General features: G+C 37.9%; 1 protein-coding gene across 1 annotated transcript in view; it reads left to right on the top strand.

The window, feature by feature from the left end:
- lmbrd1 (LMBR1 domain containing 1) overlaps positions 1-13,956 on the top strand; it is a 123,322-nt gene that overhangs the window by 97,243 nt on the left and 12,123 nt on the right. Inside the window, exon 14 of the mRNA XM_057847558.1 lies at positions 2,113-2,188. Coding sequence (XP_057703541.1) covers positions 2,113-2,188 — 76 coding nt within the window. The remainder of the gene's footprint in view (positions 1-2,112; positions 2,189-13,956) is intronic.

The following is a 13,956-nucleotide window of genomic DNA, read 5'->3' as shown; positions in this document are numbered from 1 at the left end:
TATTCTGAACGCTTGTGGAATGAATTGGTCGAGCTCTGTGTGACTGTGTGTGACGTGAAGCACAGCTGTGGAGAAATTCCTGCCCCGCAAGTAAATGTCCGATCGCTGTCAAGCAACCTGTGTAATAGAAGCCGAGTAACGCCCTCTCTCGCTACAAGCAAAGTGAAAGTGAAACAAGAAAGAAAACAAAAAGCTATGGCGAGCGGAGGAGTGGAGAGACCGAATTTTGAGGACGCACCGGCTCCTTTCAAATCTGCGGTGTGGCAACATTTTGGTTTCCCCGTGGACTACAATTCGGAGGGAGAGAAAATATTGAAAAAAAAAAACTAAAACAATTTGCAAGCATTGCTCAGCGCTTGTTCCCTATGCTAATGGCAACACTTATAACATGACTTCGGCACCTCAGCCAGCATCACCCACAGATATCACTTTCTCAGAGCAGGACAACCCCGAAGATGACACCAGTGAAAACACACGGCGGGCTTCGTTAATTTATTTGCAATGCTTGACCCGCGTTAAATTGTTCCCTCGCGGACATATTTCTCCAACAACATAATCCCCGACGTTTATTAAATGGCACGCAAAGCCATCAAAGATGATTTCGCTAAAGCACATAGTTTCGGCCTGACCACTGATAGTTGGATGTCCCGTGCTACAGAGTGCTACTACCTAACTGTAACGTTCCACTATAACGTTTCAGCAATGAGACAATGTGCGTTAGAGAAAAGTCAGAGACACGGAGAGGGAAGAGTGTTTGTTGTGACGCTGTAGCAAACGCGATGCTAGGCTAGGCTAGGTAGCGCCAATATTTACTGACTAGCCGACAGCCTACAATCTACACCTAGATATCTCATCCATATAGAACTACATGCGAAATGACAGACTCGGTAGCGTTACTAAACAGCCGCCATTATAGAGCAGTAAACTTCTCAGAAAGGCTCTTTTGTAGTGAACCTTCCTAGCGAACCTTAAGTAACTTTTTATCTAAAATACTCCCTAAATCGGCAAAATCTTGACTTCAGTCTATCTTTAAAGGATGAAACAGTTTTAAAATTTTCACATGTCGAAAGTAGACAGAAGGGAACTAATGCAAAAACGGGAGCAATTTTATCAACTTTAACAGTTGATTCACAACATTAAATGACCTCCAAACATAGCAAAGGTTACTATGTTTTGTTTGTTTGTTTTTTTTTGTGTTTTTTTTTTTTGGTTTCGTTTTGTTTTTTTGTTTTTTTTTGAAAAAATGAAGAAAAAAACATGAAAGGTAACACCAGTTACTTTGCCAAGTAACTTTTTTACTACTGTGTTTGTATTTCAGTAGTCAGTCACTACACTAGCCAAAGAGCTAAGAGGCATTTTAACAGTTGAAAATGTTTACATTTTAAGTTTTTATTTCATTTTTTCAAAAACAAAATAAAGGCAGCTTTAAAAAAAAAAAAAAAAAAAAAATGCAAACCGAAACCGAACCAAAACCGTGATCCCAAAACCGAGGTTCAAACCGAACCATGGGCTAACTGAACCGTTGCACCCCTATAACGCACGGGCTTAAATTCACTGTACTCGATGTGATATGTGACATCATGGAAAGCAACTTCAAAACGAGCATGTCGCATCAATGAAGCAAATTTATTTTATTTTCCTTCATTTTATCATTTATATATTTCTTTGATACCTCAAAATACTTGCAAACCGCGGACATGTTGTCTTTGAGCCAGTAGTGTTGCTTCTCGCTGTGTTTTGATTACATCATCACAAGAGGACAACAGTTCTTCACGTTTTTCGGTGGTAAACTTTTGGTCTTTTAACCGAAAACCGAAAATGCAATTTCCAACTATTTTCGGCGAAGCTTTAAGGAGCCGAATTTTCATTTGCATCTCTAATATTTATGTAATTGTGAAATATCACCCTCTCCAGAAACCTTTACATGTAAATTAAGCACTCTGGGTTGAATAACTCAAGGCTTTTTTTTTTTTTTTTTGCTCCTAGGTTTATTCCTAGTATATTATCCATGGTGTCATATAGATTTTTCCTGCTGTTGAATGGTTCTATCTGCATGAGTCAGCTTCAGGCTCTACTAAACAGATTTTTACCATGGTTTTTGTTTTTCATCAGGGTCCCTCGTCGGGCCTTACGTCGGGGAACAGTTCATTTGGCATCACCAGGTTCTGCGACGCCAATGCGCCCGAGGGTGAGTGTGTCATCTTTGCTTGTAAGGTAGCTGGGGTCTAATAGCGAGAAGGTGCAGGATCCCGCTGCACATTATCAAAGATTCATTCCTCACAAGTTGAGTGTAAGTTGGAAGAAAGCAAGGCCAATGTACAACAGAGCCGTTTCATGTTGAACACTGTTCAGCAATCTTTATTCCTATCCATTATTCATTAAGGAGAATAATAACAAGGACAACCATTTACTAATGCAGTATGTCACCTTTTGCTGTCACCATGCCAACACTCATTACAGCACACCAGTCACAAAAAACATGAAACTGTATCTTAACAAGCAAAATATGAATTATGGATCCAGCTAATGCTCCATTTACACTAAGCAGAAAGGATAACTTTTTATTTTACTTAAACTGTTGCCAGAAATGATTAGTTTTCCTGCATTGGTTGCATATGAAGTGAAAAGGGATGACCCAATATTGGCAAAACCCATAATATCGCAGTATTAAAAATGCTTCAAAATGGCAGTGATCTTGAGTTGATCTAAAATAATGAGTCTTTGCTGTTTAAAATGTTGTTTTGGTTCATGTATATCTGTGTATGAAATAGGCAAAACTCAGTAAAATTAGTGAAAAGACAATTTCTTAAGTAGAGATAGACTGATTATCGGGCGGGCGATTATCGGCGCCGATATTTGGAAATTTGACGTATGTGCCTTTTTTTTTTTTTTTTTTTATTTTATTTTATTTATTTTTTTTTTTTTTAATAAATCGATTTAAAACTGGCTTATTTCAGCTCAGATGCAGTCGCGCCTCTTTCTCCTTCCTGGTACACTAGTATTCATTCCGTTCTCTGATTGGTTAAATGGTGTGGTAAATGGAGTTACATTAATATTGCGCCTTTCCACATTTTTAAGGCCCCAAAGTCCTTCACATTATATCCTCATCTACCTAGTGGTAACGCAGCACCAGGAGCAACATAGGATACTCAAGGATACTTAGACGAGGTCATCTGAACTTTCTTTTCTGTGGAAAAGTTTCAGCGAGCTACTTATTTCACCTTTTATACAACTTTAAAAGATATGTTTCTGAGTCTAGGAAATTCCAGCACTTCTGGAGCTATTATTTTCTATTTATGTGATTCAATAAACATGCTGTAGGCATTTCAACGAAGTTCATTGTCTGCATTATTCAATTGTACAATGCGTGGCTCAGTAGTAGAGTAGTTGTACCCCAACCCAGAGGTTGTGGATTCGATTCTCCGCCCTGATGAACTTGTCTAAGTGTCCTTGAGCAAGTTACTGAACCCACGTTCCTCCTGGTGCTGCGTCACCAGTAGGTGGATGGCGAGATAGTGTAAACCGCTTTGAGGGCCTTGAAAGGTGGAAAAGCGCTAAACAAATATAACACCATACCCTCTGACTATTAATAATTGCTATTGGTTGGTATAAATGATCAGTCCTGAAAAACCCATATCGGTCGATCTCTATTCTCAATGGAGAGTTTTGTTTATGTGAGCATGGCTGCAGCAATACCAGCATTTTGAAGGTATTAAATTGTAGGAGTGCTTGGTTTGCAAAATGGGCCTGCTGACAGCAAAACGAGGGGTGTATCACCTAATTTGCAGGCATATGGTATCATTCTACAGCACATTCAAGAAACAGTTATCATACATGACTTAACATGAACTTGTCTTTGCATCATGGCTGTCTCAAACGGCTGTCAATGGGACTGTCTCTTTAAGAAACTCTTCCCCCTTTCTCGCTTTGTCTCTCACTCAAGCTTTCCTTTTAACTTTGGTTTCAGAGTCAAGCCATTTCTGATGACACATGTCCTATAGAAGTGTGAAAAGAATAAACTCTCCTTTGCGTTAAAAAAATAGATTTTATAAATATACAAATCATTCGGTTAAACCGTGGTCCCATATTATTTGAATTAAAAATAAAATATTAGAAGCTAAAAAAACGCATCTTTTTCAGGGGTGCCAATTAAGCCTGAACGATATATCGTTTAGACATCGCCATCGCGATGTGCGTGTGCACGATAGTCCCATCGCAAGCACGTGCGATAGTTTTTCTTTTTTTTTTGATCCACATACGCCTCACTTTCTGGTCTGCGCACAGCCTCCTACCCTCCTTCTCCCAGCCTTTTGATCCTCTCAGTCACTGGCACAACGATGTCTTTGATCTGGCCAAAGAAGCAGACTTCACACGGGCGTCTGTCAATCATCGTTTCACTTCTTAAACAGTTGCAAGGAAGCCGCGCTGGAATGAATGTGTGTACTGTGAGGACGTTGGAGACATTTAAATGCCAGAAGTGATCATGAGGAGTTTGAAATTTCTACATGTCACTTCAACGGTCACAGCTAAAGTAGATAAACAGAAGCATTTAATAAAGCCAAGCATTTATCTGCTACAGTACTTTATTCTTGTTCAAAAATGATTTGGTTGGACAGTTATGTTTAAAACTTATCATAATTATGACATTTGAAGTGCTTAAAAACCATTTATTTATATACATTTTTAAAATCACTGTGGGGGGGGGGAGTGAGAAAAAAACATGTCTTTTATGTATCTCTTTCCAATGCTAAATCTGAATAAATACATTGGGCACAAAAAACACACACACACACACAAAAAAAAAATGGGGGGGTGCGCTACTTCGCAGTTTTTCACTTATCGCGGTAGGTTCTGTTCCCCATTAACCGTGAAAAACAAGGGATGACTGTACACTGTGGTGATGGTGAGTCATCTAAAGTCTTTCCAAACAGCTATTTAAGTCATCTTCTGAAAATTTATTGAAAAAATATATATATACATTTTTTTTTAATATCGCAATATAATATCGCAATATATCGCAAATCCCAAAAAAATCGCAGCAATAGTTTTTTCCAATATCGTTCAGGCCTAGTGCCAATAAATATGGAGGGCACTGTATATGTATTGAACACAAGTCTTAACAACTCGGCAGGCTTTTTGGGAACACGTCACAGCAGAGTACCGTAGTATTCTGTTCAAATCACCAGTCAAAAAAAAAACCCCAGGCATTTTCATGAAATTATAAAACCCTGCCGGACACCCGGACAGGATGCAAAAAGTGGACATGTCCGGGCAAAAGAGGACGTTTGGTCACTCTACAGTACACTGTAGCATTCCAAACTTGTATCTATTGTGGCACACATCAAACCAGAGAAGGAAATCTTGGAAAAAGTTGGACGTAGTTACCACCGAGCGTTTCAACAACAACCCACACCGGCAGACACTTCAGACAACTTCTCAAACATAGGTGAATGATTCAGAAAACCACCTGTGTTTTTAGTCAGGGAATGGCCATATAGCATGAATGAAAGTGAATTTTACATGTGATTCCCCCCTTTAAAGGGTTTTTCATCTTCGTTTTTTGGAACGTTTTTGTCGCTATTTGTAATGCGATTAAATTCATCTGTATAACGTCATAATTCCCTAGTGAAACTTTATTTGGATATACTGTTAGTATGCATGGTCAGTCACTTACATATGATATTTGCCCCAATATTTTGAATTCTATAGATGTTTTAAAGTCTGTTTTCAAACACTGTTTTAACTAGCTTTCAAACATAAGTGTACATATGTAGGGTTAAGTTATCCAATTGAAAGAAGAATAGTCATTATTTGAACTTGAAATAGAGTATAAATTACCATGCAGATGTTGCGATGATTTGTTTTTTGATCATGAAAACTCGCTAACTTGGGAAGGTGTATCATAGAGTGACTGTCAAAAAAATGCTTTTGAAGGGTGTTTTTTGTTGGCGTACTATGAGCGAGAGTAATATACTTGAGGAATAATTGTAATGGTTTCTCAAAAACAATAAAAACCTTCTTTCATCATTGCTCCTGTTGAAATACTTCCATCAATAAAAGACATGTTATGATTTGTTTACACTAATGTGCAATGTATATGCATAGATTATGCCCTCTCCCTCTGGTAAGGTAAAAAAGTCATCATGTTCCATTGTCAAGCAAAGCAAGACAAATTTATTTGTAATGCACAGTTCAACACAAGGTTATTCAAAGTGCTTTATGTCACATGAAAATCATTGGAACACAATTAAGAAATAGGAATAAAAACCCAAATAAAAGGACACATAAAAGTTGTGTTTAATCAGAAAGACACATTAAAATGAAAACAATTAAAATAGGAACTAGAAATTAAACACAAACAAATGGATGAAAAGCAGAAGTCATACAATTGGGTGTTTGAACAAGAGGGCCTGTAGTAAACCGTATTTTTTTTTTTAGAGCTGATTCAAAGTAGCTAACTGTTGAGCACACCTCAGATTTTCAGGTAATTTGTTTCAGAGTTGAGGAGCATAATAAATTAATGATGCTTCACCCTGCTTAGTTCTATTTCGTTGAACACATAACAAACCAGTTCCAGATAACCTAAGGGTTTTACAGTATATGCTTCACAGGGGTCAAGCAAATTGAGCATGTATTTTGGTCTGAGCAGTGTTGTTTTCGTCAACAATGACGATAACGAAAATATTTCGTCGACGAATGAATTTTTTCCATGATGGCTACGTCACGGCGACGGGCTAAAAATATGGCTTGGGAGAATAGAACATAACTAGACTAATGCCAGTTTTCGTCTGACGAGACAGAAATGCAACATCGTTTCTGTCATATGTTCACAATGCGTGACATTTTCATATTGTACGTGGAGTAGGTCAGCTTGCTTCGTGGCAGTGTTTGGGTCGTGTCACTCATGTGATATGTGTTGTGCCTGTCCCTCCTCACTGGAGTTGAGCAGGGGTCTTAAGTTAGGCTACGTTCCATCTTGCTTGTTTGGAAACACAGTAAGATTTGTTTTCTTATCTTGGCAATAGAGATTATGCAATGCTGCTTCAGCCTCTAAAGTTAGTGCTGTCAAATTTATCACGTTAACGGGCGGTAATTAATCTTTTTAAATTAATCACATTAAAATATTTGATGCATTTAACGCATGCGCGGAATGACTTGCTCATGCATTGCCTCAAACAGATTACAATGACGCCGTTTTTTGCACATTTGAAACCTAAGAGGCAGAGAGAAAGGCGAGTGGACACAGGCGTTCATTGGACCGCGCCGTTTATTGGCATGAGCTTTGGCAACTCCTTCACAACAAACATATGTATCATTTATTGAAAGCACAACAAAGAGAATATTCCTATCTCTTAAAAGAAAAAAAAATATTCACAAAAAGAAAAGCGTTTCAATGACATTCCCAATCAAAATAGCTGTGCAAAATACACATAAAACATACCCAGACTTTGGTCAAACTCTATTCAAACATTTCGTTTAGCTCTCGCTTAGCTCAACAAATACACTGGACGGCAATATTTAGGCACAAAGTACAAACTATCAGAGGTCTCGTACGTTGTGAAACAAGCAATCAAATGACCGTGGATGGACCAATAAACAGGGAACTACGGCGTTAGTCAAGGGACAAAACACACTCATTGACTTGATTTCTAAGTAATTTAAAACTCGCCATTGACACCTTGTGGTGTATATCAATCCCTACCTTACGTAGTTTCTAAGACAGGAAGAACGACAGCGAGGCCATGTGACGTCACCGCTCGGCGACGTCAGCGATGGTGAGCTTTTTTTTTTTTTTTTTTTTTTTTTTTTTTTTTTTTTTTTTTCAAACAATGGCGAGCTACTAATTTATTTTTTGATTGAAAATTTTACAAATTTTATTAAAACGAAAACATTTAGAGGGGTTTTAATGTAAAATGGCTATAAATTGTATTAACATTTATCTTCTATCTTCTTTATCTTCTTATCTTTATCTTCTTTATCTTCTTTCTATCCGTGGATTCCTTTAACAGAAAGAATTTAATCATGTTTATGCCATCTTGTGGATTTATTGTTATAATAAACAAATACATTGCTTATGTACAGAATGTTGAATGTACCGTATTTTTCGGACGATAAGTCGCAGTATTTTTTCATATTTTGGCTGGGGGTGCGACTTAAGGAGCGACTTATGTGTGAAATGATTAATATATTATGATATCATTTCACATGTTATTTTGGTGTTTTGGAGTGACACTGATGGTTTGTTAAACTTGTTAGCATGTTCTTTATGCTATAGTTATCTGAATAACTCTTAATAGCTATGGCCACGTTCGCGTTCTGCCTTTGGCAATGTGTGTTCAATTGTATTATTGACTTTTTTTATATTGAAATGCATGCTTTTAATTTGTGGCGCATTCACGCCCACGTAGGGGCACACTCGCACTTGTTTACGTGAAGAGCGCTCACACGCCAGAAGAAGACGGACAGCTACGTACTGTAGCTCTGAGTAAGTGGGTGAGTTAGCGAGAGAGAAACACGGCTGCGAACCTACGTTCATTGTTTATGCTTTTAAAATATCTCTACAGAGGCAACGCCTGTGTGTATCATCTTCCCTGTTGTTGTTGTGTGTTTTCCACCCACGATCGGACACTTAGAGCCAGTTGTGTGGGTGTTTGAACGATGTGCTAATGCTTGGAACGCATGCTAACCGTTTATGTCATTGCTGTAAAACAACCTAATTATTATTTATTTACGTTGATGCGAACCTGTTTGGTATCGAGGACCAAATTGATTCAGCAAATTATACGGATGTCCAACATCGTCATTTGGGAGTTCGCTGTATAGCAAGGAGACAGTGAGGACAGTATATTCGCATTTTGTTGTTCATACATTGTACACTGTACATTTATTCAACATGTTGTTCTCTATTGTATTTATATATTAAATTGCCTTTCAAGATGACATATATGTTCTATGTGTTGGATTTTATCCCCCAAAAATGTGACTTATACTCTGGCGTGGCTTATATATATTTTTCTCTTCGTTGGGCATTTTATGGCTGGTGCGACTTATACTCAGGTGCGACTTGTAGTCCACGAAATACGGTACAAATCCGTCTTGTTTCTTATCTTTCCATTCCAACAATAATTTACAGAAAAATCTGGCATATTTTAGAGATTAATTACGATTAATTAATTTTTAAGCTATGATTAACTCGAATAAAAATTTTAATCGTTTGACAGCCCTAGTCTGTGCTGAGTGATCGTTAGACGCTGAATGTAACTCCTGCTGTTAGTGTAGCATTCACAGTAGCATTAACTTCAGAATGGCAAGTGTCCGCTTAAAACACTGGCCCGTCGAAAGCAGAGCCACTTGGCTTTTCTGGTCAGTAAATCTTGAAGAGAGCCAGTTGGCGCTTGGCGAAATGGCCTTTATCTAATAGCCCACTTCAGCTGTTTTGTTTGGTAAATGATTAATTACTTGGAATTACTGATTGCTTGCCACTTCTGGCTATGCAATAAGAATAGGAAAAAAAACTCAGACTTCCCAGTGTTAAATACTCAAACAACATTCTCTTAGTTCGTGGCTTCCAGGTGGGTTTTATTGAAAATGATGTACTGCTTTTCCTGCTGAGTATGTATTATCACCACTAGGGATGGGAATCGAAATCCGATTCCAATTCGGAACCGGTTCCGAGTGTTTCGAGGCCTCGACATCACAATGAAAAAGCCTTAACGATCCCTTTAACGATTCCTAAAGACGCGTATTGCGTCGTGACGTGTAAGTTGTTGTCCAGACGCATCAAACGAGCATGGCGCCAAGAACCACTCGCTCCAAAGTTTGACTACACTTCACCAGGAAAGAGTGTGAAAATGAAAGGTTACGACGGGTAAGCACGAGCATTGCAGCCATAAACATAACAATGACAGCACGTAAGTTCAAACGCTCGAAAGTGTGTCTTCACTTCACGAGGAAAAATGACAAAAAAGCGACTTGCAGTCATTGCAAGGTGAAGATAACTGCATCGGGAGGGAATACGATTGCGCTGTCCTCACAGAGAGGATAAGGCTCAGTCCTGGTTATTTAAAAAAAAAAAAAAAAAACAGATGTTGTGCGGGGCGGCTTTTTCGGCACAACACCGGCTATACAGCTAGCTAAACACCCAAATGACGATGCAGAAGACGTTGGTATAATTTGCTGACTTCATTCAACCATCACTTGAAGAGTGAAACTAAGAATCGAAATTAAACAAATCAATTTCGTCCCCAATAACAAACAGGTTTGCATCAACGTAAATCAGCGATGATTAGCTGCTAATAACAGTATGGTTAGCATTCGTTCGCTAGCATTAGCACATCGTTCAAACCACTACACAACTGGATTTAAGTGTCCGATCGCGAGTGGAAACACAACAACAACAACACAAAAGATGATACATACAGGCGTTGCCTCTGTAGATATTAACATTAACAAAGAACGTAGGCTCGCAGAAGTGTTTCTCTCTCTCACTCACTTGGATGCGGCATTTCTTCTTTGGGTGTATCCGCGCTCTAGGAGTCCTCAAACTGCGGCCCGCGGCCCAAATACGGCCCGCCTCCACATTTGGTCCGGCCATTTTGAATTTTTTTTTTTTTTTTCTCAATCGTGTTATTTATTTTCTGGCCTTTTCCTTGAAGAATTCAGAGAGGGTTATTTGGTTATTATCTATTTAATTAATAGTGTTTTTATTATTAATTATTAGTATTATTATTATAAAGAATCCAGAAAGGGTTATTTGATTGTGGCTTTCTGAAAAACAATAATTTTTTACATTTATGCACTTCTGCAATCGTCACACTTTTTCTGTAACAAACTGACCCCGGCCCCTCATCAGAGAAGGGAAAAGTTATGTGGCCCTCACAGGAAAAAGTTTGGGGACCCCTGCTTTAACACATATTGCCAAAGGCAGAACAAAAACCAATCTGCCAATATATACCAATATTTTTTATTTCTATTAGATAAATGTTTCAGTAAAATGTTACACATTCTTGTGTATTTGCCACTTATTGCCACAGTTAGCATTGAGGCTTTGGGCCTCTTTTGATCTCGTTGTGAGTTTGTAAGGTTGTGACTTCTGAATAAACAAACTCGATGCCAATCAAAACGTTTGTTTTTTTCCCCCAAATTAGAATCGATAAAGAATCGAATCGTTAAGCAATATCGATAATGGAATCGGAATCGTAAAAATCCTATCAATTCCCATCCCGAATCACTACCAAGTTGCCGTTGTCCTTGTAGAGGCCACAATATGTGCTCTTCTGTCTATGTTCATTCGAAATTTTTGGAAACCTTTATTTGTTTTTGGACTAAAACTTGCATTTTAAAGACGAAAACATTTTGAGTAACTGTCGACAAAATTAGATGAAATTTGTATAAGATATCTTCGACTAAAACTAGATGAAGACCAACACATTTTGTAATGACTCATATATGGCGAAGACTAATAAGTATTTTCGTCCAAAAAACTAAGACTAAAACAAAAATTTAAAAGGCTGCCAAAAACAACACTGGGTCCAAGGTAATTAAGTGTTTTGTAGACCAGCAGTAAGATTTTACAGCCTTGTCTTTTGACTCACAGGATGCCAGTATAACAATTTCATCAGCAGTGTCATATGGTCCCGTTTCCTTGAATTTCTCAGGACTCTGGCAGCAGCATTCTGGATTAGCTGCAAATTCCTGAATGGTCTTTTGTCTTTCGTTGTTTAACCCTGTAAATACACCATTGGATAATCAAATCCGCTAAAACTGAATGCATGGATTTTTTTCCCCAAATAATTAGATAACTTGCCAAAAGAAATGATCTTATGTGGTTCCATCATACAAACAACAAATTGACGTCAATTTTGACTCACTGTGTATTTCAAAGTCAATGACTGTGCTTGTTATCGTAGTAGTTGCACGACAACATCAGATGCATACACGATACTGCATTGTTTAACTGAAAGTTTCTCAAGCCTGGAGGAAAGTATGTCATTAAAGCGATAGATTGTACAAAGTCTCTCGGATGAATTCAAAGCACAGTGACACATGTTCACTGGCTCATTGCTTCTGTCTCATTGAAGTCACAATCTCTTATAGCTGCTGTACAACCTTCCTAGTTCCTTTTTCTTGACATGTTCACAACAAACCACAATACCATGAACTACAGAACAAATTGTCCATCCATCTTCCCATTTTCGTTACCACTTATGCTTACGAGGAACCATATCCCTAACTTTTTTTTTTTCAATTTGTCGGCTCCTCCAAGTTATTTCAGGAAATGTTATCCCAATGAATCCATCAAATATTGCAAAACAATTTCTCATTGGTGTCCTACCAGGGTCTTCGCATTCTTCTATGTTGAACTAAACTATCAGAAGTATTGAGTATCTTTTACAAATTAGATTAAATTATTTCAATTAAATAAAGTTTGAGTTAATTAATATAGACAAAAAAAAGTTGGCAACAAATTGCACATAATGGTCTGTGCAATTAGGTGTGTTGGTCAGTTTACATTGATGCATTTCAAATAGGTTTGATGAAGTAATGACATTAGAACATTTTTTTTAATATAAAATAGTGCTATATTGAGAAAACTCAACGAAAGAAGGATAAATGAACAAATGTTCACGTGAGTTGAAATCAGTGTTGTTTTTGGCAGCCCTTTTAATTTTTGTCTTTGTCTTCGTCTTTTGGACAAACATACTTTTAAGTCTTAGTCGTGTTTTAGTCATTTCAAAATGTTTTCGTCATCGTGTAGTTTGAGTCAACGAATTCTCATACAAATTTCATCTAATTTTAGTCGACAGTTACTCAAAATATTTTTGTCTGTAAAATTTAAAAGTTTTCATCCAAAATTAAAACAAAGGTTTCCAACAATTTCGAACGAACATAGACTTTAGACTGGCCAGTGTTTTAAGAGGACGATCGCCATTCTGAAGCTACTGCTAATGCTAACGCGAATGCTATGCTAATGCTAGCATTACATCTAGTGTCTGATGATCACTCGCACAGACCCTTAAAGGCTAAAGCAACATTGTATATTTTCTCCTGGCAAGATAAGAAAAGAAATCTTACTGTGTTTCCAAACAAGCAAGATGGAGCGCAGCCTAGCTTGAGATGTATCCTAAACTCCAGTGAGGAGGGAGAGGCACAGCACATCTCACATGAGTGACACGAGATTCTGAAGCTACTGCTAATGCTAACGCGAATGCTATGCTAATGCTAGCATTACATCTAGTGTCTGATGATCACTCGCACAGACCCTTAAAGGCTAAAGCAACATTGTATATTTTCTCCTGGCAAGATAAGAAAAGAAATCTTACTGTGTTTCCAAACAAGCAAGATGGAGCGCAGCCTAGCTTGAGATGTATCCTAAACTCCAGTGAGGAGGGAGAGGCACAGCACATCTCACATGAGTGACACGACCTAAACACTGCCACGATGCAAGCTGACTTACTCCATGTACATAATGAAAATGTTACGCATTGTAAACATACAGTGAGGAGTAGAAGTATTTGCACCTCTAGTGATTTTGCAAGTTTACCCACTTAGAAAATAGGTAGAGGTCTGAAATTTCAATCATAGATGTATTTCCACTTATAGAGACATAATCTAAAAAAAAAAAAATCCAGAACTCACATTGTGTGATTGTTTTTAAAAAATAATTTATTTGTAATTTACTGGGGTTCGTAAGTATTTGTACCCCTGAGAATCAGCAATAATTATGGTACTCAAAGATTCAGTCTACCTAAAAAAAAGTCCACCTTTACCCCATGAGTAACCACCCACCCACTACCCATTTGAGCTAATAATTGTCATGTGTGAACCCCACATTCAGTCATAATCCAACTGCTACTATGGGCAAGACTAGAGACTTTTGGAAAGACACCTGAGAAAACAATTGTTGAGCTCCACAAACACAAAGCTGGAAAAGGCTATGGGACAATTGGAAAGCAG

Source organism: Corythoichthys intestinalis, chromosome 10 (genome assembly GCF_030265065.1).
Source record: "Corythoichthys intestinalis isolate RoL2023-P3 chromosome 10, ASM3026506v1, whole genome shotgun sequence".
NCBI classification, from domain to species: domain Eukaryota; kingdom Metazoa; phylum Chordata; class Actinopteri; order Syngnathiformes; family Syngnathidae; genus Corythoichthys; species Corythoichthys intestinalis.
Note: the sequence above shows the minus strand (reverse complement) of the source record. Positions and strands in the feature narration are given on the sequence as shown.